The 27,356-nt window shown below is 41.7% G+C and overlaps 1 protein-coding gene and 1 long non-coding RNA gene across 6 annotated transcripts in view; one reads left to right on the top strand and one right to left on the bottom strand.

Annotated features, from left to right (window-relative positions):
* The window catches only part of CRB1 (crumbs cell polarity complex component 1), a 102,538-nt gene that overhangs the window by 56,774 nt on the left and 18,408 nt on the right, over positions 1–27,356 (bottom strand). For both annotated transcript variants that reach the window (XM_068689861.1, XM_068689860.1), the window contains exons 2-5: positions 16,071–16,655; positions 9,445–9,640; positions 7,398–7,537; positions 6,163–6,345 (exon numbers count right to left, since the gene is read on the bottom strand). In XM_068689861.1, the coding sequence (XP_068545962.1) occupies positions 6,163–6,345; positions 7,398–7,537; positions 9,445–9,640; positions 16,071–16,655 (1,104 nt within the window). The remainder of the gene's footprint in view (positions 1–6,162; positions 6,346–7,397; positions 7,538–9,444; positions 9,641–16,070; positions 16,656–27,356) is intronic.
* LOC137860077 (uncharacterized) lies at positions 10,442–26,752 on the top strand. Of its 4 annotated transcripts, XR_011098732.1 has the most exons (5): positions 13,709–14,435; positions 14,538–14,601; positions 21,617–21,887; positions 21,975–22,220; positions 22,787–26,752. It is a non-coding gene; the product is annotated as an uncharacterized lncRNA (long non-coding RNA). The 4 variants fall into 4 exon arrangements; XR_011098729.1 differs by lacking the exon at positions 22,787–26,752 and having other exon boundaries at positions 21,975–22,651; XR_011098731.1 differs by lacking the exons at positions 13,709–14,435; positions 14,538–14,601; positions 22,787–26,752 and adding an exon at positions 10,442–12,440 and having other exon boundaries at positions 21,975–22,651.

Below are 27,356 nucleotides of genomic sequence, written 5' to 3'. Positions count from 1 at the left end.
AGAAGTGATTAGTGCTTATTGCAAAGAAAACAGCCTGATGAATAGTGAATAAAGAGGCAGGCAAGAAACTGGCGAGTATGCTGCGCTCCTGGATGCTGAAACTGTTTGCAAAGCTGTCTGCCTCTTTCCCTGGAGTTGTGCACAGGCCAGGGCTAAAGGACACGCACTGTGATTCAAAGAGAACATCCTGAGCAGTTCCAAAAACTAAGAAAAAAAGAGGAGATGGAAGAACTCAATGACAAAAGTAGAGGAGGAGAGGGAAAACTCAAAAGGAATAAATTCTGATGACAACATGAACAACTCCTTCCCAGAATGCTGCAGATTGAAGAAAGGTTAAAAAGTATTAGAGAATAGGATCATTAAAGCCTGTCCAAATGTTCTTTCAAGATCAGAGGCTTTAGGAGAGATTGAAAAAGTACTTTAAAGTGCTAATTGTCTTTTTTTTTTTTTTTTGTGTGTGTGTGTGTGTGTGTAGGGTTTTTACAGTCAGCAAGTGCCTGCCAGGCCCTGAGGGCATCCTGTGTTGGTACAGTGCTTGCTAGGCTGGTCTTGTAGTGCTGGAGCTGCCAGGGGCTGGCTGGGAGCAGTAAGACAAGGTCCTCCCCCTCCTTCCACCCTGTGGTTTTGAACACATGAATGTATGAAGGAGTTCACTTCACAATGTCATGAACGCAGACAGACAGGGCAGTACTGTAGAAATAGCTCTAGGAAAATAGGAACTTTTTCCCCATGTTCAGAAAATGGCAACACCTTTCCATGTTTCGCTGCACAACTTCACGGTGCCAGCAGGCCACTTAAAGAGTATGATTTTTTAAAGGGATCCTTTCACAGCAGTCTAACGGTGTGAAGGGTTGATTATTATCTCTAGTGATTATGAATTGGATTTGGGGGGAAAAGATATATGCCTTTACAGCCTCTCTAGAGTTTCCAAACTGGTAAGAAACCTATGTATCCATCAAACTCTAATTCTTTTTGTTTGTTTCCCATGTTTTACTTGTATTTCTCCTTACTGTATTTCTCCTTAACAATCATTTCTCCTTAAACTAGCTCACCCTGAATGACTGCTTGATAGTAGCAGCATTTTTCTTTTTAAACCTTTGATTGTATAGGAATAACCACAAGCTAACAGCACCTCCTGACCTTTTCGTTTTGAACTTGAATGCTCACTTTGCCTGCAGGGGCAGCCTGAGTCCCACTGAAAAGGTAGGAGGTGCCAGGGACACCTCCCTAACTTGGACTGGAGGTAGGATCATGAAATTATTATGCAGAATCCATGTGCTCGCCATCTCTTTCTTTCTCCCTCTGGAACAACTAGGTGCTGCCATGATCCACCCTGCCACATTCATCTGTTAAGATGTGTGGTTGCACAGCCATAAGCTCCCTCATCGTTCTTGTTGACCTACCCCACTGCTTTCTTTGTCAAATTCACTGCCAAGCCATTTTCACAATCACTTCAGTGAAGTGCCACCTTGACCTCCTGGGCCATTTCTTTGTCTGACAAGCCACAAAGGGAACCTGGCATGACCAGGCATACTGATCATAGCACAGATGGGTCTCTTTGACCTAACTTGCTATAGCTTGTCAAGCTTGGCTACCCATTGTTATATATTTTTGGCCTATAAAAGACTGGGAGAAAGTGCAGCTCTCTGTTTTCCTCCTCTGTCAGTAGAAAAGCCCTCCCAGAGACAATGAACTGCTACAATAATCAGGAAGGACCACCTCTTTTCCCTTGGGACCTTGAAGAATTTAATATCAGGAGGGATCTAAAAAATTATTTTCACAAAAGAGGATTGGGAAGGGAGCAGAAAAAGCCTACCAGCTCAAGCCAGCCCAGCTTCTCTCTTCTTTTGTCTCCCTGCAATGAAAAATGTCATGTTTTTTCTCTGTATCTCCTTTTTTCTCCTGATCCCTTCCTTGGGCAAAGAAAAGGAAAACAGGTGAATGCCCCTTGAATAGCCTTGTCTTATAAGTCTTCAGAATCAAGATAAAACAACCTTTTAAACTGTGATGATGGCCCATCAAATGAAGTTAATTAACCTGCTGTGATAGAGGAAAGATTGACTGCTGTGGTGTGAACAACTGAAGGACAGATGAGGAAATAAAAATTTTGGAGTTTGGGGACTAGATGAGAACTCTGCTATTCGTCTGATTTCATTTATGTAAGACTCACATCACTTTATACATCTAAGATATATCACAGATGGCAGCTCTGTGATCGTTGTACTAATGGTTCAGAATGGGATCTTTTTTTTAAAAAAAAGAAACCTTACATATATGTGTGTGTTTTAAGCTTCCCACGTTAGCGACAATGTACCTAGCATCCTACCCGTTGTTGGTAAATAATGTTTATGTTCTGTATAATATTGTCACACACAAAAAGGAGGCTAGAGGAGAGAGCTGTAGCTGGCGGAGACAGTCTGCCATGACATCTGCCAGTTGGTCTGCCTGTAGCAGCATCTAAAGATGTGCAGAGAAATGGAAGCCCAATGCTTTGTGTGCCTGTGTTTCTTTCATCCTGGCTGAAGTGCAAAACAAGAGTCCAAATGAATCAGTTTTTAAGCACTGGTCCCATGACGTTCACAGTTCAGTATTTGAGTTGAGGTTCTCTTTAGTTAGCTGAGTGCTCAGTACTCTCCCATACTGGCCATTTATCTGCCTCATCTTCTGGCTCCAGGAGACAGTTTCTTTCCCCCATGCATATGCCAGAAATTCAACACACATACGACACCAGTCTGATCGTATCATTTTCTCTTGCAGCAGTCCAACAGACTGGGAAAGGGGCCAAGGAGATTTAAAAGGGAAAAACGGGAAACGAGGCAAACAAACAAAAAGGGCAAAGAAATGCTCAGGAACCCTTCATGCCAAAGCGAGCAGCAGTGCTGGTGGCACAGCTGGCACACGGCAGATAACCAGACACCAGAAGCGGTAAGGTCCTCATCAGCCAGCACTTGTTTGCATGTTGGCAGGCAGCAGGCACCCTGCCTACAAAGGAGTTAGTGGGCTCTGCTCCTCTGACACTCCTGCTGAAGCCAAAGGGATGATCTTCAGCCCTGTTGGTGGCCCTGTCCCACTGTCAGGGCGCAGGGAGCAGGACCTCCTGCCTCGCACACTCACCTCTCCTCGGGCTCAGCTCAGCACTGGAATGTGTCACTTGACAGAGCTTGCAGGTTCAGGGAGTCTTTAATTCTGACATGGTGTTAAGTTTATTACAACCTGGTGAAATGAGTCACTACCAAAGCCATAGCTCTGCTTTCCTCCTTTCCCACGTGTCTTCATGAGGAAAGTGAGAAGCTGAACCTTTCAAATCACACTCTGTTTAAAAAACGTGCAGTGCTAGAGCAATACAATATATCCGCGATATGAAAGGATAAAGTTCTAGGATAACTGCTGCCTTCAGCTAGCAGTAACAAATCACAAGACCTTTAAAAGAAAGCGCAGTCTATTAAAAGTACTTTTGTGCTAGGGGGCCAGCAGACCAAGGTAATATCAAAAATCTAGGGCTTGCTACTGCAGAAGTACTGAATGAAACCTCTTGAAATCGGAGTATCCCCAGGCCCTTTGACTTAGAAGGGAGCTGGAGAAGTTTAACCCTTTGTAGAAGCGCCTCAAGAATTTTCTGTCTTTGATGTAGGATAAGGCATCTATCTAATGGACTCAAAAAAATCCTGGCTAGGATAAATTTGCCACACCAGGATTACTACTTTTTATTATTTAGAATCAAATTGCATAAACAATTTCCTCAGCCTCTTCTTGTAGGACATGCCTTCAGCTCTTCTGACATGCGAGGAGGCTGGGGCTCATCTTGAGCACTTTCCATTCCCAGATTACCTGGGGGAAGGAGAAAGGCCAGAGAGAAATGCTCAGTGCTACGGGGAGGCTGGATGTGTTGTACCTAAGGGCATTGCTGAATTCCCGACCTTTAGCAATGGTGTTATTCCCATGCAAATCAGTTTCCTCACATTAGCTCAATCTCCACCAGCCAGGTCTCCTTCAGCTGTTAGAGCACAGCCTAGGACCCCAGGGATGCTCGCTGCCAGTTAGAGCAATGCTGCTGTTTTCTCTACGAATATGCAAGTTACCTGACTACCCTGCTTTTCACACAGGCCAGGAAGAAAACAATTCAAAATTTAGACTGAAAAACACAGGCAGCGAATGAGCTGACAAGAGCGGCAAGATTAACCTTGTCCTGACATTAGTTTGCAGCCCATGGCTGAAAGGCATTTCACCAGCAGCTTTTACAACCATCCCTGTTAAAGGTGATTCTTCTTGCTTCCAGCTGTCTAAGCACACTTTGCTAAAAATACTGTTTGTTTGTTTGTTTTTTACTGTTTTATTTATTTATTTATTTATTTTCTGGGAGGGAGGGAGGGGTTGTTTTGTGTGTGTTTTTTGTTTGTTTGTTTTTGCTAGTGACATTTATATATAGCGTCCAGCAGGTATGCGGATAACTGAACTTATATAAAGGCTTTATGTAAAGTTATTTGCAGATATATTCTTAGAATTCTGTCGGCCATGCTATCTCTGGAGAGCTTTGAATTTTATTTAGAAGCTATCTAGTGAAAAAAAAAAAGATTTAAGATTATTAGATTCTGACACTTTTTTTCATTAGATCACCAATCTCAATCATTTAGAGTATGCCTGCACATGGGTCCACTGACCCCTGGGGGAGTAAGGGAGCCCCCCTGTGTGACTAAAATCAGCAGAATCCTGACCCAAATCAGGCAAACAAGGCAGGTGTAGGGAATAGAAGAAGTGGGAGGATAAAGAATGGAGATGACTAAACAAGGAACCACCTTCTGAGTCATCATGCAGAGCATGGGAGGTTTTAAAATAGAGCAAGAGGGGAAGGAAAAGAAACCTGACAGCTGGACACTGCTAGAAGGAAGCAAAGAGAAAGAAGTAGCATTTGAAGAGAAGTTGGAAGAGGTAAGGGTCATAACCAGGGGACATAACAAGCCTGAGCAGAAGCCTGATGTTATGCTCTCTTAGGCAGAACAAAAGTACAACAGCAACGCTTAGTGACAGGAAAGGGAAGGACAGTTACAGGGACGGAGCAGAACAAAAGCAAACAGGTCTCACCGTGCCTTTGAAGAAAAATCAATTGGGAATTCAGAGCACAAGTTGTACTCTCTGTATGCTTTTGTATCTGTTAAGTTGCAGAGATCAGTCATGCAGCCCGGTGGGAGACACAGGGGAAGTTTAGCAGCTGTGCAGGAGATGAATGGAATGAGAAAGTGGACTGGTTAAATTAATCTAGCTACTAATTTTGTTCTCTTCAGAAGGAATAACAGAATGGAGACTCTACACCCAGAACCATGCAATCCAAAGCCAGCTTGTTAGTGTCTGTGCAAAATACTACAGGGTATGTTAAACACAAAACACAAAACTTAGCATGTCTTTTTAGGATTATGATTATCTGCAATTTTTCTTTTTTTTTTCTTTTTTTTTTTTTTTTTTTTTCTCTTCCTAAGAACATAGGTGCATACAGAGTGTTTTTTTTTTTTGTTTTGTTTTGTTTTTTTTTTTTTGTTTTGTTTTTTTCATTTAAGCTGTGGAACATCACCAACACGTTAGATTGCAGCATCTTTTATAAATCTGGTATTATGCTCACATGGAGGAGTGCTCCTGGCAGTCCCCAGTGCTACTGTGTAGAAGTACAGGAGTAGTGTAGAGACAAACGCTGAAAGACTGGGAGTTGTACTTCATGGCTGCTTCATGAAGACACTCTATTATTATTGTTATTATTATTATTATTATTATTATTATTATTTATTTAATACAATACCTGTATGCTGTGCATTTCAAACTCATGATGAAACACCTGCTAACACAAGTTTATGATATTTATGGTATAACTCAAGCAAATGTGACTGAATAATGAGGGTTAGCAGGCAGGACTGTGGGAGAGACTGCATCTCTCTTGCTGTATGGATTTGGCTTGGGGGTCATCTCCGGAGCCTGCTGCTCTCTTGCCAGCTTCACAACTTGTGCAACAAACCCTCCATCCCAAATTACGACCGGAACATGTGTATCGTGACCACCAGAGGGACCCTCTGCACTGTGACGCCTTAACACCCCAAACTTTACAGATTGATTTACAGCACGCCTATACCACGGAACACTGCAGGACATTACTTCCTACGTTTACCGAAAGATCCTTACCGGTAAATCCCGGTTTACAGCTACAGACGTAGCCCTCTGCCTCGTCGTAGCTGAAGTGGGAGGGCAGCGCAGGGATGCTGCCATACCAGTGTGCCCACGAGCGCTCCACGCACTGTGCCTCGGCGGGGCACGGGTTGCTGCTGCACTCGCTGATGTCGGTCTCACAGCGGGCACCAGTATAGCCTGGGAAGAACAATCGGAAGAAGGGGTTTAATTGTTGGGCTGCCAATTCATTCCTGACCTGAAAGTGTTATTGTGAGTATATGCTGCGATGCGCTTGGGTTCAGAGTCTGTCATGTGCAAAAAGTGCCTCTTGAAGCTCAGTAGCTGCATGTTGCTATGGCTGTTCCGTGTAAGCTAGCTGAGCTTTGCTGTGCTGTATGGACTTGGCTTCTTTTTAGGAAGTAACATGGACACCTGTGTGAGTAATGGAGCGCTGTGCTGTGCTGCTCTCTGGTTGTGCAAAGCTTTCCTTGTCTTTTGTACCGGCTCCCAAAGACGGGAGTGCAGGGAGTTGGCCTTTGTAGTTCATTCACGTGCTGAAAGATTTGCAAAGTCTCTTGGAGAGCCTAGTGCCTGTGTTCCCACTGGTGTGCAGGAGCACTTTCCCAAACCAAGCCTTACTGGTAAACACCAAAACAAAACAAAAACAAAAAAAAAAAGAACACAGCCCAGTGTGTTTTCACCCCACGCTACAAGACATAAGAGCATGCATCGGTGATATGAAGGAAAGTACTTTGCCAATGTAATGCCTACTTTGATTTTTATCTATGAACAGACAACTAATATTTTGCACTGAAAAGTATGTTTTTAAGACTGATTTAAATGTCCATTTAGTGAAGAGTAAAAGAAGATCAGCCACAGCACTGATGTGTGTACCGTGTGGATTGATGGATTACACATCAGACTGGGAGGTGGATCCCAGCTCCAGCTGAGTCTCCTGTTTTGACTTGGTGATACTGGTCCTTGCTCTGAAGAAGAAAGTCTTTTTTTTTCTTTTCTTTTTTTTTTTTTTTCCTCCTAATTTCTGCTGTGTAGGAAACCAATCCTTAGCTGGGGAAAGTGAGCAATATACCCACAGTGCTCTGCCTCATAATGGGGAATGAAGCCCATCTAGCACCAAGGTCTTAGAGCATTTTTAAGGCCACACAATTTCAAGTTTTGTATCAGAAAATGATGATGACTTATCTATTACACAAGGAGAGAGGATGTTTATAGGAGAACTTGGAGCTTACCTGGCCAGCAGTGGCATGTGTAACTGTCGGCGCTGTCCTCGCAAGTGGCGTTATTGTAGCAGGGTTGTGACCAACACAAGGGAATTAGGGTCTCGCAGTGCAGGCCCATAAATCCAGTACCAGTACAGTTGCAGCTGTACCTGCAACACAGAATAAAATATTCAGTCTAGCTGGAAGTCAGCAGACCTGAGCTTTGATCCCAAAGGGGCACAGACCTGCTGTGCTGCCTCAGCTAACAGCTCACACGGCAGAGTCCGGGCCTGAGACGTCCTCCAGTGTTACAGGAGAAAACCCAGAAACCAGGAATGAAGGTCGAGCATTTTCCTGAAATAGGTGGCTTGGCCCAGGAGGGGACTGCTTGTGAATTCAAATAGGTTTTGACAGATCATTTCTTTCTAGAATTATTGACTTTTTTCTTCTTTTTTAATTTCAAAAATATTTCTGCCCTTTCCAATGCAATTTTTTGTAGGCTTAATATTATTCACAAAATGAAAACGGGAGAGAAAGTGAGTTATCCCTAAGAAATACTGAACAAAGTGAAAGTAATCTCTATTGTCTGAACTTTTTAAATTTTGAATTTTTTAAATTACCTAATTATTATAAAATACATGTATCTTATGGCCTAAGTGTAGGAATTAAGGTCAGCTTGTACATGTCATAAGCAAAGACAGACCTTTGTAAAACAACTGATAAATGCACATGCTCAGATGACCTTTTTAGTAATTATAAGAAACAAAAATATATTTAATTATTTTGCTTTATTTTACATTAAAATGGTATACTGGCTGTTGCACAATTGAAATTGTGGGGGAATCTTGCTGAACAATATAAATGTTTAATGATGTGCAACTGGTTTTAGAAAAGGTCAAATCCTCCTTTGCTGCATTCCTGAAACCTCACTGGAAGAATTGGTTTGAATTTTGGGAGGGAGCTTATTTTGGTATTTGTATTTATAGCTTTAAATGCTAAACCTGTCCCCTTGAGCAATGCTGTGAAAGCTGGTGGCAAACACACAAATCTTGATTGTACTGCATCATTGGCCAGAAAAGAAAAAAACTTGTTTCAAGTCTACAATTCTCCCTTTAACACCCCCTCCTGAAAAAAATACCATAAAATGGCTAGTTACCCTTCTGCTTTGAACTGCTTTGTTGTCCAACCCTTTTCATTGTGTAAAGAAGCTCCAGTAGTTCTGCAGATGTCCTGCAGTATTACAAGCCAATTAAAATTGCTCTTACGTGCACCTCTGCTTTAAAAAGCTCAGAGGAAGAGGACAGTGATTAAGCCTGGCCTGCATGAGCACCACAGTTGCTCACCTCACATGCATATCCTCAAAAGCTTTGCAGGTTACTCGCTGGCTCTGCTGTGAACCAGTCCGGAGCAAGGTGACCTCCCTGTCCTGCTGTTGCGCTTTGGCTATGCTGGAGAACAGGAAATTTTTTGTCCTGATCAGTCATTCAGGGCTGCCACAAGGCAGCTCCACAACGTTAGTGTCATGTCACCACACTGCTAGCGTTCCTAGAACAGGATTTCTTCCCCTCTTGTTCAAGGCAAGCCTGCCTTTTGCTGATGTGACTTTGGGGCTGATTCTGGGACATGAGTATCTTCAAAACAGATTTGTAAAAACTGGAAAGCATACGAAAGAGGACAAATCTTACACTGGAAAGGGTAGAGCCTCCATCAATAGCACTTATTGACTTCTAGCTTTTTTTCTGTGATATAAAGTTGAGCTTACACACGTTTTCAGTTTCTAAAATCTCACGCTGAGCATGCAGAGTCGATGCTAGTGAGTGAATGCAAGAGCTCCGTCTACCAGGCTGCGCTTGGACCAATGCATAGAGCTTTTAACATCGGGTGGAGGAACTTTTCAGCCTCCCTGCCTTCCCTGTGGTTACCCTGAGGGCTGCGGGTTGTTTTGAGGCAGGAGCTGCTGCGCGCTTCGCTGCGCTCCCGCTGCGCGCCCGCCTCCGACGCGCACCCGGGCGGACCGGGACGGCCCCGGGCGGAGCGGGAGGGACCCGGGACAGCCCCGGGCCGGCCCCGGACTCACCCTGCGGCTCGGTCGTGGCAGCGCCCCCCGTGCAGGCAGGGCAGGCTGGCGCACTCGTCCACGTCGTGCTGGCAGAGGTGGCCCTGGAAGCCCGGAGCGCAGGAGCAGGAGAAGGCTCCCGGGGCATCGCGACAGGTCGCGCCGTTCAGGCAGGGCTGCGACAGGCACTCGTCGATCTCCAGCTCGCAGTTCGTACCTGCGGAGGCAAAGAAAGCAGGCAAGCCCCGCACTTAGCGAGATGCTCGCTTTTAAGGCTTGGGAGGCTTCACCAAAGAGCTCGGGTGTTATTCATGACAGTAGGTACAACAACTTTTTTGTCAGCTTGACCACTGGAGCAGAATGAACTAGCTTTCAGATCATTCAAAGTGTGCCACCATCGAATTTATATAATACAGACGTGATTAGTAATTTAATGACCTCAAAAGAGCCCATTTAAAGCTGCACAGTTAATTGAATCCATTGGGAAGATGTCAGTTTCCCTCTCTTTTGCTGCTTAGTTGTGTCTGTTTGTTTAAAGATTTAGCAATGTGTAACTAAACCAGCCTACGATGCTGTGCTCGCAACAGGTCAGACTCTCGAAGCTGCTCTTCAGAGGTAACTGATGAAGCTCCATCCGTTCTAATGGTACTTCACAGCTATGCTTGATAGTTGGCAAGTTACGTACACAGTCCCTTTTCTTGTCTCTAATCCAGTCTGGGAGACTCTAAAAAAGATTTCATTATACTTGCAGCTCCTGCTCTGATTATTCCAGGGTTCTGTATGTTTAATTATTTCTTACTTTGGGCAAGAAACAGTGATTTATTAAAAAAAAATATATCTGCCAAATCAACTTGTTTTACCAGCTAAGGTATCAGCCACAAAACAGGCTGGCAAATTTTAATTTAGAAGCCACTTTTAAGTGGACTTCACTGTCTTGGTTTGGCTAACCAAAGCAGCAATAGGACTGTAAGAAGTTTTCAGGGACATTTCTTACTTGAGAGAGAATCTGCAGCAGAAGAAGATTTTGCAGGTATTTTTTATTTTATCTTTATTTTTAGGTGAAATTTGCAGTCCAAGATGGCACAGGCTTTCAAAAGATGGGAATGGCCACATTGTAATTATTGGTATTATTTTAGTAGTCTGTTTAGGAGCTCACCTGTAATTCTTTATGCTGCTTATCCAGCTCCATCCTGCTGTGAAATTCGTGCCTTCTAAGAGCATTTTTCAGAAAACACTAACTTTTTTTTAGACATTACGAATATCTAGCACTGTTCCTTGATCACTAATTTATTTTGACCCTTTTGATTGTAGCACCCTTGTTAAAAATAATAAAAAAGAATAAAAATCGATAATCCATATTATTTGAAGACGTTAGCTCATAACTTTAATTGTATTTAATCTTAAATCTCATTAAAATACATGCACTTTTTCATCTTTCTAGTAGTTATGAAACATTATTACTGTGAACTTAGAGAATATATTCTTACAGCTTCCTCTGCATATAAAACATTCAGTGGGTAAAGTCACCAGTCCCGGGCTTCTGGCTTGTGGATCTGGCTAGCCATGGCTTTCAGTGGGAGCCTGTGTGAGATCCCAGCACAGGAACGATCCCTTATAGCTTTATGGTAATGTACATTACATCCAGACATAGTGAGCAATCCCTCTGTGGTCATTGCCCTGTGAATTCACTGTAATTGTAAACAATGTGTTTGCAGAAGTATGTCTAGTGACCGTAAATCTGCCAGAGCTTGTTAACAGCTTACTGTGAACACTAAAAATCATGTGACAAAACAAGCCCTGCTCAACTGATCCTCAGTTCAACCAAATTTAAGACTACAGGCCTGAGAACAGCCTGATGATTAACATGAGACCATAGCGTTGTTGTTTTGGTTCACGTCTTTAATCTATCAAGCCCAGTAACCTGCCTTCGGCAATGTTGCCTCAGAAGAAAACTTCTCTCTTTATAATGCATCTAGCCAATGTGATATGCCATGCAAACAGGGGGAATTCCTCCCTAGCCTTTAGTGAGTCTGCTGTCACATTTTCTTAGATGTGAGGAAGCAAGATGAAAAGATTAGATCTGTATTTGCACCTCAGCCTAACATTCTGTCATGAATATGCTGTATGCCAAATATCATATGCCAGAAAGGGGGGGTAAGGCGCCACCAAGCCCTTCCGCTGTTACTGCGTGGGGCTAAGCCATTAAGAGCGGAGGCATTCCCTCCTTGTGCAGGCAGTTTCAGCATAAACCAAGCCCCAGGAGTGCATTGAGGTGAAAGACTGAGAAGGGATATTTGTAACTTCTTTGGTTTCTTTGAAGAACTAAGATTATTATTACCTTTACCACTTGCTTTTCAAATAAGTCCTATTGAGCACTTGTGCACAGCACTGCAGGAAGCAGCAGACAATCGCTGTTGGCTGGACAGTGCCATTTGCTACTGGTGCAACACTACCACGAGCTCGCTGGGAAGGGAAGCGTGTACTTGAGGTACCTCACCCAGTGGTAGAGGCTGCAGTGCCTCTGTGGGGAGGGCAAGGGGGCTCCCTCATCCTTTCTCTGAGTACAGACCTGTATTGACCCGCTTTGGTGCTTCACTGAGGAGGCACAGGAGTGCTGCTGATGAAAGAGGGGAGGAGGAGCACAGGCAGGGCACCAGGGCAGGGACTGCTGCCCCACTTCTGGGCAGGCAGATGGTGTGAGGTGGAGGCAGAAGCATGAAGAGGCTGAGTGGAAAGGCAGGCATGAGGACAGCAGCAGTAACACTTTGATTCAGCAGCAGCTTTTGCCACTTGGTGATTTTGATAGAGTTTTGGCATAGTGCCTATTTTGAATTTGAATACAATTTATACCTATGGCTAGGTTGTGGAATAGATGTTTCTGTGCTGGTAGTTTGACATCTCACCCTGAAGTCTGTGGGATTTTTCATCTTAGTGCCTAAGACTAGAGAAGATGTATCTACTCTAAATGGCATCTACGTTACTGATAAGGATTCTGTGTGAGAACTAAGATTCATCAGGTAATAATTTCCTTATATTGTACAGAATTCATCACAGTTACATCGTAGTAAAAGGTATTGCACAAGGAATGGATCTCGCCCACTGTACCTATTTCATCTGATGCTGAAATGATTTTCCCTGTGTAAAAGGCCTGCTGTTGTCTTGGTGTCAGACTGGTTTTAGGAACTGCCCCTTGCCCCTGGTAGTTCCCACTAAGCTGTTCTCTGGCAGTGGAGGACTGGCTTCAGCTGAGCCCAGCAAGGTAATTAACGTACCTAGCTGTGGGTAGCTAACAGGCTGTGGCACTAGGCCCTGCTGGGGTGAATTAAAAGCAAGTGCAATTAGGCCAATGGAAGAAAAAAATGCATTTGATTAAGGTAGCCAGCAAAACTTCGGCGAGGCAGTTGAGCTTCATTATTTAACAGCTGCGTGACACATGTCTTGTAAATAATTTCACACATGCAGAGCATTATCATAGAAACTGCAAATTTCATGCTAAATTTTCCAGTCTTTGGCTCTCAGTGCGTTCTAACCTCTTCCATTTGTGTAAGAATTATGTGTGACATTTCTCAGCTATTTTGAGAAGTACTGCAGCATACCAATCATACAAAATAGCAGTCATAGCCCATGAAACAAGTAGCAACTGCAGCCAGTAACTCAAGCATTTGGTTAACATTACTGCTGCAGATTTACTGTGCATTCTCTACCTCCAGATCAGGAGATGTAACCTTTTTAACATCTTAGGGAAATGAGATGAGGCTGGATGACTTCCCACAGTAATTCATGGTGTCAGGCCAGGATAATAATGGTTGGCAAGATCCCCCGACAGAGTAAATGAGGATTTTTATTACCAGTGGGGACACCTCAGGGCTTTCATCCAGTAATCCCCCTGGCTTGTGCATTTAGCACAACTCACAGCAAGGTGCAGAAAACAACAAAAAAGAATGCTTCTGATAAATCATTTGGTTAAGTAGCCTTTAAAAGCTGGTGTTTTACTGCTGAAGGAACAGTCAGCTACTCCTTTACAGAATTATGATGATTAGTCTCTACTGCTGGGAGCAGTATCGGAGCTGTACGTTAAAGCACTGCAGCCTCTTCTGCTTTGTTTTAGGCTTCTTTTCCTTCATTGGCTCCCTCATTTCTTAACTCTGCTTGTGCTGAGTGCAGAGCACTCCGAGTGTTGCTGCTTATTTTTTGGTGAGACCAAACAGCATCTGCCTGGAAAACAGCAGAACTGCATGATAAAAGCAGGGTGACTCCAGCAGGGTGAGCTCCCTCCAGCAGTTTGTGTTGATCTAAATCTTCATTTCTCTTTGTCTGGGCTTTATTATTTTATTATGTTTTCTCCCTCTGCCTCTAAGGTGTATATTCTGTCTTTCAAGCTGAGTTTGTGAGCTACAGATCCAGGCCTGGACCTTACTGACAGCGCAGGTTAAACAAATACAGTTTCCTGAATACCACAGGAGGTCTGGGCTGAGTCTGATCATTGCAGAGTAGCCATGCTGCTTGTTAATAGGCTTTTCCTTCCTTCTGCTCTTCAGCTTTCCCCGGGTTGTGTAGTTTTCCCCTCGCTTGGCCCGGGCTCGGACACCCGCTGCTAGCAGCGGGGTGGCAGGAAGGTAACAAGCTTCTTTCAAACAACATTCCCCCTGCTCATGAGGGACGCTAACTGAGGGCTGGCTTCCAACAAGAGCTGCGTCAGACACTGGAAAGCTGCTTTTTACCTCTGACTTCCCCTCCTGCATGGGGATTTTGGGATGGAGCTGTAAACCACATCTCTTATTCATTTGAATCACTTGAAGCAATAGCTGTTATTTTTTTCCCTTCTTGTGCTGTAAGATGCTTTTTTCTTTGCTTACCTGACTGGCAATCTATCACTAAAATGCATCCCCTTTTCTCTTTTTAATGATTCAATGTGCTCTCTCTTTCTGTCCTGTCCCTGAATATAGCTTTGAAATTTGAAGGGAACTGTCTCCTACAGCATTATATGTTCTCCAGTAGAGAAAGTAGACAAGGTATGGGTGTGATTTTTCTTTAAAATGGGGCCAGATGAAATGGAAATTTATCAAAAAATGGGTAGTTTTGGAACCTGATACTTTTTCTACTATATAATTTAGGTAATGTTTTAGTTCTACGTGAATCCTCTATTTCTGGTTGGACAGAGGAAAGGAAGCCAACAAGGTTAGTCAAAGTTAAGTGTACACAGGCTAAGCAGTGAGTTCAGAACATGCATAGCCTGTAGGCAGGGAGAGGATGGCTTTTGCAGATGCAGTGGCATGTTTTTGATTTTTTTGTTTCTACTTGGAAAGCTAAAAACTTGGCTGTAAAATGTCTTTTTTTTTTTTTTTTCTGTCAGCAGGATACATTTTTTTTTCCTTAGTCCTTGTTGTCTTACCCTTTTCTGGTTCTGAAAATGTTTCTTTTGTGGCTTTTATACTACACTTACTCTTTTTTTTTTTTTTTTGTATCAGAGTTCATAGGTTGCATTGATACTAAACCTTCCAATTCAACTGGAAGGCCAGTATATGGTGAAGTACAATGCTGTCAACTTTGAACTGCTAAAAACCTGCAGAATAAGAATTGAGTGTAAGGATATTTTCTCTTGATGATATGAACAGCTTATCTCCATTCTTGACAAATGTACATGTATGTTCTTCTAGAACATCCAGCTGTAATTTCTAATATTTTATGAAATAACCAACCTACTTATTATTATGAAATAGCCAGCCTACATGCCCTACAGAGGGAGAGACACTCTTTTGCATGCCTGGAAACCACTGGAATATTGGTCTTTTGTTTCCCAGAAAAGAAGCCAGGAATGAGTTTTGGAAAGTTTTCTTTTTGCCACAGCAAAAGAAATCTAACTGTGGCCTCAGCCAGACTGAATCATGGAGTGGATCAGAAAAATAATAAAAGGGAAAAAAACCCAGTTATATTATATGATATCAGTAGTGTATACAGCTTAGAAAATTTTTCAGAATTAAACCAGAAAGGCATAGCCATCCTGAGAATTGGTGTTGAGGAAAAGTGATAGATTAATTTATTTGGTCTTGAGGTTCGGTAAAGTAGGGGAGGAGAAAGAGGCCTATTAGCGAGTGTACATAAAGGAAAACATTTGAATAGGGTGTTTTGAAAATTTCTGAACAAGATGCTTTTGCTCAGAAAAGGGAAAAAATGAAAGAAAAGTGTTTTAAAGGAAAAGACTCCTGCAAATCAGTTGTCTAGGTTTAAGAGTACTCTTTGTTGTGATTAGCAAATCAACCAAGTCAAAGTAGATCTAATTTTTATCACTGCCAAACATAGGTTTTGTCTGTGAGCTAAAAGCTATGTATAGCACTCTGAGGACATGTGTTCTGAGAATATTTTGTTTAAAGGAAAGTTAACCTGGACCTGTGACACAACTTGATGTTCATGAAACTGCTCTGTAGTTTCTGGAAAATGAGAGATTTCTTCAGTCTTTCTTCATCTAGTATCACAAGTTGCAGGTGATAAGATAGGTGATAAGAAAACCCGTAATATACCAACAGCTGCAGAGACTGAAAGCAACGTGGTAATACAGGTATGACTAAATAGGTGTGTGTGGTAGTAGATCTTAGAACGCAAGTATGGCAGTTCTCCATGATACAAAGATTGTTTAAAATGGCACTCACCTGTATACCCAAGTGGGCAGATGCAGTCGTACTTTCCTATCTGGTTGAGACACGTTGCCCCATTCAGGCATGGATCTGACACACATTCATTCACTTCCAGGTCACAGTGCTTGCCTTGATAGCCTGGGACGCAGTAGCAGGAGTATTCATCGACCCCATCCCTGCACACAGCTCCGTTGTGGCATGGTTCAGAAATGCATTCATCAAAATCCGTTTCACAGAGCGTACCTGTGTAACCTGCGATACAAAGGCAGATGGGCCCAGCCAGGCTATTTTGGCAGGTGCCTCCATGTTCACAGGGGTTTGTGTCACACACGCTGACGGCTCTTTCACAAGTAGACCCATTATACCCAGTGGGGCACTCACAAGTGAAGCTGAGGTTTCCAGGAGAGCTTAAACAGGTAGCATTTTGAAGACAAGGGTTTGAGGAGCAAGGGTCAGAGGTTTTATTGCAGAGTTCCTCCATAGTGTCCTGTGGTACATCTGCACAATGGCAAGTGTCCTTCCTGTGACCAGCAGCGCACGTAGAGTTCTTTTGGCAGGAATTTGACAGGCACCTGGAATCGTTTCTCATGCAAAGTGACTCTAGGAAGGAAACGAAAAAGATCCTGAGGACTTCTACCACATTTGGAGTAAACCAGAGTCAAATAGGTGCAATTATTACCACATTGTTTTAAATTTAATAGCTCCAATTGCTGGATTTTGAGAAGAAAACAGGGCTAGTAAATGTGCAGCACATATTGGTAGACTAATAAATGTAAAGTGAAAACAGTTCTGGAAATATGAGCAAAATTCTCACCTCTTCCAGCAGCCATGGCTGTAGTGCCAGAACTGGGAATACATTATTTAACACTAACAACGATATTGTTGCAACAATATTTGTGACTGTCAACAGAGATGACCAGCAACATGGAATGCATTTACATATGTTTAAAACAGGTGGTGTTGGTTTTGTTTTGTGTTTTTGTTTGTTTGTTTTACTAGAATGAGGAACTGAACAACATTTTTCAGTACAATACCATTTTGGATTCTTTTGTAGTGAAAGTCTTTTTTGTATTGGAGTTCAACAAAGCTAAATGACTTGGGTATGCTTTAGTCTCTCATGAGTGACTCAAACCATTATGCACTTTGAGTTGGTTTTGACTTCCCAATTATAAATACTACTAATTTGACATCTGTACAGCACTTCCACCATAGAGAATCTCCCAGATACCTGAGACTCAAAATAGTACTCTGAGAGCCTTTCAGCCTCTGAGGCTGGAATGACATGGTGGACGTAGCATAAATATTTAGTGGACATGGTATAAATATCTCCCTTATCCACCAGGAGCTGAGCTCCTGGCATCAATTAAACACAACTTATAGTTGCTGCTGCTGTAAAGACTAACAGGTAATAACAATAGCTATTTTCTCACTTCCCAATCAAGGAAGAGCGAGCTGCTACCAACATTGTTCATGAAACACAACTGAGAAACACTAATAGAGTGAGAGCAGTGAAGGGCGTTCTTTCCAGTAAAAGAAAAGAATTTTGCTATGAAAATGTGTAATTGTTTTAATCCTGATTAATTGTCTCTGTAACAAAATGAATGTCCACGTTTGGCTAAGCAGGTATACCACCTTTAACTGAGTGCTAGTTATACCAAATAATAGTGAGGATGGCTAATGCTGAGTGGTTGAGGTGGGTTTGCTGACCTGGGCTGAATACTCTGCAATCACAGCTTCACTGGTTTGGTATGGGCCAACAGAAATGGTGTTAATCATCAGTCTGCAACACTTAGGAATCTCGTTACTTGGGGATATGCTGACTCCAGGCTGTGGAGAGGGTAAGACCCAAATAGAACTTTCGCAATCCACATTTTTATTGGGACTGTCCAACTTCACAGAGCTTTCTCTTCAGTCTGTCTACTTAAAATTAATTAAAATTGCATGTTTCAAGATATGTTTCAAATTTGAAGAAATTAACTGTGATTAATTTGCAGCATTATCTAACTATTATACTACGTAAACTGCAAGAGGTAAGGTCAACCACTGAAGTATTTCTTAAGTAGGACTACTGTGACTTGAGAAGCAATTCAGTTAATTACTACTGCTTTTCCAGAGATGATATGCATGCAACATCTCAATTTGTTGTAATTACTGTATATGAGAGAAAATGAAGAATTTGCCAGTTTGCAGTTTTGATAGCAACATATTAGCTTTGAGCAGAGATTACAAATCTGCATACTTCACTGAGATGTTAACAGTGGATGAAAATTGAGGGAAGAGAAAAGGAAGCCCTAAAAGCACAGTCAGTAATGAAGGCAATCAATTTGTCTCCAAGGTGACACTGCAATGGGAAAAATATAGAAAGGTAAACCTGTTCTGGATTTTTTTAACAAGCATTTTAAGTTGAACACCTCTGGCTTTTATAAAAACAAGTTTCTTATGCAGAAATTGCCAACAGACAATACAATATAACCAGTATTCCTCAGGGATGTTTTTGTCTGATTTGTACATAAAGCTTACAGCAAAGCAATGCAATTTTTGGAGTTTTATCTTTATTCTCATGTTGTTGTTGTTTTTTGGTTATTATTATTATTATGTATATAGTTATTGATGAATACTAGGATTCTGATGGGCTTAGCAGAGATGTAATCACTGCTGAGTTTTAGCTTCTTGTGATTTAAAAACTAGGACCGAGAGATTTTATTAGGGGTAATAAGATTCATCACAACTGCACCTTAAAGAGGTGATCATCAAAGGGTAATTTATCAAACTGTGGTTATCAAATGGTATGCAGTTTACCAGTGCACCCCATGATTTTTTGACAGAAGTCATATTTCTAAATCATATAAGTGCTTCAGAAAATCCTTGGAGTCTTCATAGTTAGAGGATCCATTTTTCCACTTGCTTTCCCACCTATGTTAAACAAGTTATTTGCAGTATGTCTCTTCCTCCCCTGTCACCATTCAGCTTTCCTGCAGCTCTGGAGCCATGTGGAAGGATGGAATTGGAAACCTAATGCCATTGGGAGCTGCATGGAAACAGCAGAGGAAGATCAGAGCATGTGGGAGCTGAACACACCCATGCTATAGGATGTGATGTGGCAGTGTGATCGTGTCTGATGAAAAAGCTGGCTCAGTTTGAGCTAATGATTAAATAAGACTTTCTACTACATTTACAGAAAGAGTTATATGGGAAATAAGTGTTTTGATGTATTTGGAGGCTTTAGTTTTGGTAATGTTGCACAAGGATAATCTGGAAAGGCCTTGTGTAGTAGCTCTGGTAGGCAGGGGAGTCATTTTCATGCTTACCCACTCAGGATCACTTCAGCAGTGACTTGTTCTGACAGATTCTTAAAACTTATATGTAACATCAGAAAAATAGAAACAAAATGCTGATCACTTTGATTTACACTGACTGACACTTGAGGTAATTATCTGTCTCTTTATAAACATTGATACATTAATCTAATTACTAGAGGAATTTGTGCCAAGCATTTTACCCCATGGTTAAGTCCTTTTCATGCAGTTGAGATATTTGGCAGGAAAATTCCTTGCAGTAAAGCTTGCCATCTACTGGAAAATCGTCAGTATTGCCAAAAACGTCAGTATTCTCTATCTTTTACAAGAGCTGGCACTACTAAACGTAAGAAATGCTGAGAGACAGTAATTATTTTTCCTCATACACAAGATTAAGTTAAACTGCTGCTGTTCATTACAAATTCTGGATTATTCATATACTAATCGGTAATTTAAAAAAAAAAAAAAACATGATTTTGCTGTGGTACAGACATCTCAGTGTTCAGAAACTGCTGCAATGAAGCAATACAATATGGTTTGGGAGGCTGGAAATACACGAAAATGAATATAACAGGGCAAAATTAAATTAGTGGGAAAGGAAACAGGGTGGGAGTTCTGAACAAGCGGAGACAATTTGGCACAGATCTTCTGAATCCTCTCAAAGAAACCAGTGTTCTTCAGTTATGCAGGTAATGTTGAGGAGCCTGATCTCAAATCTTTCCTGAGAATGTGAAGTGTTGTATTTTTTTTTTCTAGATTCTGTTTGAATCAGAGTTAGAGCATTCCTGTGTGCTTTTTGAAATATATAATATTAAACTGATAAATAAAAAGTAAATTGCCAGTTCCCCAGTTCTGAGAATCTGATTTGCAATCTTAGCCATTCAAAGTCCAACACAAAACCTATCAAGCTGTGTTGGGTTGTTTTTGGCAGAAATTTCTTTCAGTAAAAATTTATTCTTTCTGTCTGTGGCTCTTCGCACAAGTTGGTGAAATATTTTAATCAGCAACAGAATTTAAAATCAAATTTCCATCACTGCTAATCATGTTGTTATGAACTTGAGTTCACTTGAATGTGGTCCTGCCTGCACTTTGCTAATCACCTCATCATGCCTGGAGGCTCCTTGTGATTCGCAATGCTATTCTTCAAATGTGCCTTTTTTCCCCGAAGGAGGACTCTTAGCTTTACAGAGGTTCTCAACACTAACAGCTTCAGGGTCTTTTTACATATGCTGCAGATTTTTCCTTCTTAACGGAGGCAGTCGATTTTCTAGGGAGAAAAACGAACAAACAAGAATACTATGAGGAGATAGCTATCTTCTTGATGCCCATAGTCATCAACAATGATGAGTTTACAGTGCTTTGGGGAGTAGGTTTTTTTTTTTGTTTGTTTGTTTTTTGTTTGTTTGTTTGTTTTTTGTTTTTAACAGCTATTACTTCAAAGTTTGAACTAAATTTTGAATTAAAATGAGGAAGCCATACCAGCTAAAACAGATGAAGTAAATCACAGCAAAATATGACTTTTTGTTTGAAACACATACATTTTGGAAAGGAATGGGTACTGGGAAACCATCCGTGATCCAGCAGAGGGAAACTAAGATACTGTCTTCTAACACGTAAACATTGTTAAAGACATGAATTTTAAGATATTATAGTTCTGCAGTTCTGTTTAAAAAAAAAAAAAAAAAAAAGTTATAAAACCAAAACAACAACAGAAAAGCAACCTAGGGAATGTGTGTTGAGTTAGGGTGTTTTTTTTGTTGTTGTTTGTTTGTTTTTTGTTCTTAGTTTCCCAAAATACCTTATACTATTGATACCTTAATTGCGGTCACTGAGAGAGAGAAATTTTTCTTGGGACAAACAAAGCAACACTTGCTTCCCTTAGTGTTGTTATTTCAGTGTCTCCCATTGACGCAACACCAGCATATAGCATTTGTTCACAATGGAGGGTTTACCTTGTGATCAAATAAATTGAATAAAGAAATCATTGGATAACTTGAGGGTAGTGAGTGCTTAGGTAGTCTGATGTCTTGAGTGAGAAATAAGAATCTGTGATGCTTACATTTTTTTCTTATTTAAAATTTGTCCCTGAGATTTTAAAACAAGTGTGTGAATGTGTTACTGAAATATCAAGCTCTGCAGTTTTAGTGAGATCTTGAAATAATTAGCATTTAACTGGAAATATTCAAATATATCCCAAGCCATTTAGTGCTGCATTGAAGAGCACATAGCTTTGGTATAACTAGGCATATCTTGTTTTCTCTGCAGTGCACCATGACATGGAAAATATAGTTCATCACTATGACAATAACTTCCTTGCGAAGACAACCTTAGAAAGTTGTGGGTGTGCATATATATCCAATCTTACATATCTTGAAGAACTAGATAAGCGATGAGTACAGCTGCATAATCTCCAGTGACAGAGATGGGATCGGATACTTTTGCCATGAACTGAAAGGCAGAAATGCCATTCATGGATCAGGATTTGGCAGAGGGGGAAGGACAGAAGAACATGCCATGCTGGATAAAATGGAGTCAGGTAAGGGGCTCTCTGAGCCCTCAAAATAGCTTTTCCATTAAGATTGTCTGAGAATAGATCACTTTTTTTTTTTTTTTTCCCCCACAGTTCTGATTTCCAGACTGAAATCTCAAACTTCCTAAACATCGCACTAACACTATTTCATCCCTACTCAGTCCATCGCCAAATATGTTTGTCTACTGTCCTAATTACTTAATGTGATGAGCAGCCTGTAGATACTGTGGTATTATTTCTCCTTTACAAACTTCACCTGGGATGGAAGCACCCGACCTGCTCTGTCCACAGCTGGACTTAGTACTCCGTCTGCTCAGTGAGGAGGTGTACCTTGGGAAGGTATGAGCAAACTTCTGACAAACTAACAAGAGCTTGTCACTGGGGCTGCAAATCCTGTGGTCATAAAGGGTTAATCTCGAATTCCTAACTACAGTTGTGTGTCCAAAATGTCCTAGCATGTTGTTATAGAAACCACTTTCAGGCTTTAAATCTTGAATCAGGAATATTACCATAGTAACCGCCGTTACACACAGGCACAAAAGAAAAAAGGCGGTTACACAAAATATTCCATTAGTATTGAGAAAGACAGTTTTCTTTTCAAATACATTTGTATCAGCAAAAGCAAAGTAAATTAACAACATACCTGAGGCAGAAGTATTATATTAGCATAAGAATAACGACCGAATATCATTAAAATTGTTGAATGTTGTTTAGGAAACACCTTAAGATCAAAGCTATTTGTCATTCAAATTACAGAACTGGTTATTAAATCAGTGTCTCCCTGTCGTCCTTCTCCTCTCATTTCTGCAAGCTCACACTAACTTGGTGCTGCTCCCCAAGAATGAAGGATGCTACTGCTTGCTGTCATTTTCCTTTGCTGTCTTTTTATCTCTGTGCCATCCCAGCCTTCTCCTATGAGCACTTCAGCAGCAGTCCTTACAGCCACACCTACTGACTATGCCAAGCACAGCAACAATTTGACAGGCTTTCCTACAAAACAGCCGTGTGGAGGCTACCCAGTGAGCCGCAGTGAGGTGTGCTAGTTCAAAGGCGCTTGCTTGGCACTCTTTCCAGCTGGTGCAAGTGATAAAAAGAGAGGAGTGAGTGCAGCTCATTAGCTCGTGGGTTGTGTTGTCAGCAGTGGGCAAACGAAACAAACATCTCCAAAATGAGGTAAATGTTTTCTTCTCACAGTCCCCACTCACTTTTATCCTTTGCTTCAGCTCACTAAATACTTTTTGGCTCTCACTTTATTTTGTATCATACTGCAGTGTCTGTGCTGGGAACAGGAGGAAAATCAGGCCCGTGAGCTCAACAGGCATCCTGCAGACTGACTTTGGAAGATTTTTGGTCCAATTGGCTATCAAGGAATGGTATTACTAGCAAAGCCATAGTCAAGGGCAAGAACACTGGTTTCTTATAGGAATAAATAAGTTCATCCACTTTTTTCTTTTACCTTTACATCTAGTGCAGTTTAATTTGATAGTGCATAGCCATCCTTGTGCTTTTACTGTGTGCAGGGATTTTTGTTTATATAAGATGCAAGCCCAGAAGGTAGCTGATACCAGCTGCAATAAGTGGCATAAATGTTGATTAGAAACTGAACCTGTTTCTGCTGTGCAATCCCTACTACTGTATCCACTCTATTGGAATATAACATTCATCTTTAATAGTTTCATGGTATGTTCTTATCTTCTAAGTCTGGAGAGGAGTAAAGACAGGAGTGTAATGATGATCTTTTTTAGTTGTATTAATGCAGCAGAATTTATTCTTAATGCTACAGAGCAGGATTCCTCTACACGGGGACATGGGAGATCAGTGGGCAAGTGACCAACAGCTGCGATATGTGGTGGAGGGAATCTGGGGACAGCTTCAAATCAGCTTTTCTATCGGTTCTTCAGAGGCAAAGAACATGGATAATCAATTGTGCTAAAAATCTAAAACAATTTTAATTAGGTATTAAGGATTCAGTCAATGCCTTTCTTGCCTGCACTGCTGCTAGATCTTCAGTAAAACTAGGGACATCTTCAACATGTAACTCAGGACACAGAGCCATGTGTGCAGAGGTCTCATCTGTGAGAGAAAACGTTTTGTAGAAAAAAGATGTAAATACTAAGTGATTTATTTAGGGCTGTGAATATTGTCAGAATCATCTCTTCAGAATGTTATCGTGTATTGCCTACCACTAGCAAGTTTTTTTGGCACACCTTGTTAGGATGGGTGGGTTTGGAATTCTTTTGTGAAAGGTGTTGTTCCTGCCTTGCTCTCAAGAGTTAAAAGATGGGAGCATCATGCCTTTTAAATTTAGTGGAAGCACAGTCTGGCATTTCCAAACCTGTCATGTGAATCCAGGGATGGGTGCATGTGGTGCTGAGGAACTGGAAAAATGAGAGCAGTGCTTGCAGCTAGATGGGTACCACCTGCATTCACAGTTTTGATAAAAAGGAGGGGGAAAACACACACCTTGGAAGCAGGCACATAGCAAACTAACAAGAGAAATGGTGCCAGAGCCCAGAGGGGCTGCAGAAAGATGAAAACATGGTCTCGCTTCTCTGCATCAACAAAGAGATTTTCTGAAACATGGGGAGTAACAGCATAAACTGTCAGTTTGTGAATTTGGGTGAAATCCAGTTACTCCTGGTTCTATCTGAATTCCAAATAATGCAAACTGGGAAGTGAAGGAGCTGTTGCCAAGAGGCCCGATCTTGCCTTGAGAGACAGCAGGCCTCACAGCTCCTCTGGTGTCCGGAAGCGGTTTGTGGCTCCGGCTGCTGCTGGGCTCCTGGCTCCTGCTGCTGGGGGCTCAGCTGGGTGGCCTTCTTAATATTGTCTCTTAATATTTTTCTTAATATGAGAAGGCATACACTAGCACATAAAGGTACATAGCTGAAAATGTTTGTAATGCCCATTCAGGTGTGATTTCTTTTTCCAAGTCAAAATTGGATATGCTTAAAGGCCTCTGCATTAGAAATGCATCAAAATCTGTAATGTAGGGCAAGAATTTCTCCTCAGGTGAGGGATATTTTCACATCCACTTTGTTAGTCACAGATTCGGAGTCTTAGATTTTCATTTCCATAAGTCATGGATACCTTTTTGCTTCTGGAAAATAGGTGTAAGCTCATTGGTCAAATGCTGGTAAATCACAGGGAAAATGTTATGGTCAGGTGCACAAACAGGTGTATGTTGACAGCCAGGTTTTGATGACTTCCAGTTCAACGTTGTCTGCACGAGCACTTGTTTTTATAGCATCTGGATAACCAGAGGATGCCATTGAGGCATATTGTGTCAGACATGCCATGTCCTTTCCACACAGCCAAACCTCTAGCAACAAAATGCACATTTAGAAAATGATGTTTTTTAACATTTACTAGAACAGGGGTGAAAACCATGACAAAGTGCATAAGGGTTTTATAGATCTATTCCATCCTCCAGCTGGCTTGCTGTGCTTGCTTTGAAGTCTGTAAAGAAGCAAATGTTTTAAAGTTTCTAAGTGCAGAGCTGTGTACTGATGTGTGCAGATGTGGGGATTGCCTCCAGTAGGTTCTCAGTAACACAGCTGGGGACTAAACTTTGCTGAAGTCAACAAAATGCAGCAGAACAACAAGATCAGCTCCAACTTTTGACTAGCGTCGCACTGATGACACAGCCACCGGAGCGCATGCTGTCCCTCCAGGCTTGCTGAATGTATAGTCCTTTTCTCACACAATTTCAGTTTCATGCAATGTAACAGCACTCTTGTATCAAAATCATGATGCTGCTTCTCTAGTCTCTCTAGACTTTAAAGAACAACCAGCCCTGTGGCAGATTAGCATTATTTTGCTGGATACACAGAGTGCAGTGATTTAAATGCTATATGAGTCAGAAGAAAGCCTCAGTGCAGCTGCAATGCACAGAGTACAGAGGAATCAGTCTTCTGCAGAGTAGTAACCTTCGTAGGGGAGTTCATATCCTAGCCCTTTCTGTTATTTACTAAATCATTTTGTGTAGAAATCAGTTATGATTTCTTCCTTACATGAGCTAATCATGAATTAGGATTTAGAGACTGCTTGAGGAAAGTTGCAGCTCCTGTATTGCAGGACAGGCTAGAGTTGAATGGGGAGACTGGCGCAACCAAAAACTCCACCTGCTGAGCTCTGATGCTGACAGCTGCTACCAGTGAGGCCAAAACCATCACCTTGAGATTGGTGGAGAATTATGATATGGTCATGATCTGTACCAGTTGTTCTTACTGACCTCCCACAGGTAAAAATCAGTCATAGACCTGAGAGAATGATGCTACAGTGTGAGGTTTTCCATTAGGAGAGAGTGCTACAGTTTCAGGTAAGAGTGAAGCTTCACCATGGTCACTGCTACAAGGTGACCTCTGGGGTAGCTTCCCTCACCTCCAAGAGTAGTAGATGGTATATTTATATTGTGGCCTCCTAAAAATATTCTGACTTAAAATAGATTAAAGATTTAGTTCATGGCTTTACATGAGGAGAGAATGTCTTATTTCTAGAGTAAGTTCAGAAACAGATCCTAAGAAGATTCTAAGCCACATGAAATTAAATTTCAGACTAGTCTTAATCTGCAGACCATCATGATTTCCTGTCCTCTTTTTTCAATAACTGTTTGCTCATTAATGGCAAAACTGTATGTTGACCCTCAACACACTGTATAACCTGCAGGGCTGTCATACCAGCTTTCCCTAACAGTCACCACCCTTTCCTTGCCCATACTACAGTTCTAGAGAGGACTGGCCAAACTATTGCTTGATGACATCCTAGGACTCAATTGAACCTGATTGCAACGCAGTATAATCAAATGAAACAAAAAGCTGAGAGAAAAAATAAAATTCATATCGTTTTCTGTCATAGAAGGACTTGTCTTGAACTGAGTTTGAGGGACGACAGAAACTCTTTTTCCACAGAGAGATACTTGTGAACTTCTGGAGGCTGCTAGGAAAATTCAAAAAACTGCTGGAGAGTGTCCAGAGGAGGGCTACAAAGATGGTGAAGGGCCTAGAGGGGTACATGTATGAGGACCGACTGAGGTCACTGGGCCTGTTCAGCCTGGAAAGGAGGCGGCTGAGGTCTTTATGCCTGGTTGTAGACTTCAGTATTGTGATGTATCATCTCTAGAAGTGCCAGACCATTTAGCAGTACAGCCATAGTCAAAGCTGTTTCCCAAGGCAGCTGATTTCTTTACAGCACTAATGTCTCTATTCTAACTCAAAGCACCAGGAACCTGTCCTCACAGAGAAGTGGGATGTCAGACTGGCCTTTTATCCTGAAGTTTCCTCGAGGTGACAGATCACAAGCTCGTCTTCAGTTTTGTGTGGTTGCCCACAGCTCGAGTGCAGGATGTTTTCTGCAACTTGTTGCCTGTCAGGCCCAGAGCACATCCCCTCCCTGGGCATCTGGCTGCCAGGGCTCAGGGCTGACGCTCACAGGAGTCACCCGGCCCACAGGAACAGCAAGAATGGGAACTGAAAA

Source organism: Anas acuta, chromosome 8 (genome assembly GCF_963932015.1).
Source record: "Anas acuta chromosome 8, bAnaAcu1.1, whole genome shotgun sequence".
Taxonomy (NCBI): domain Eukaryota; kingdom Metazoa; phylum Chordata; class Aves; order Anseriformes; family Anatidae; genus Anas; species Anas acuta.
This window is presented reverse-complemented; position numbering and strand designations above follow the sequence as displayed.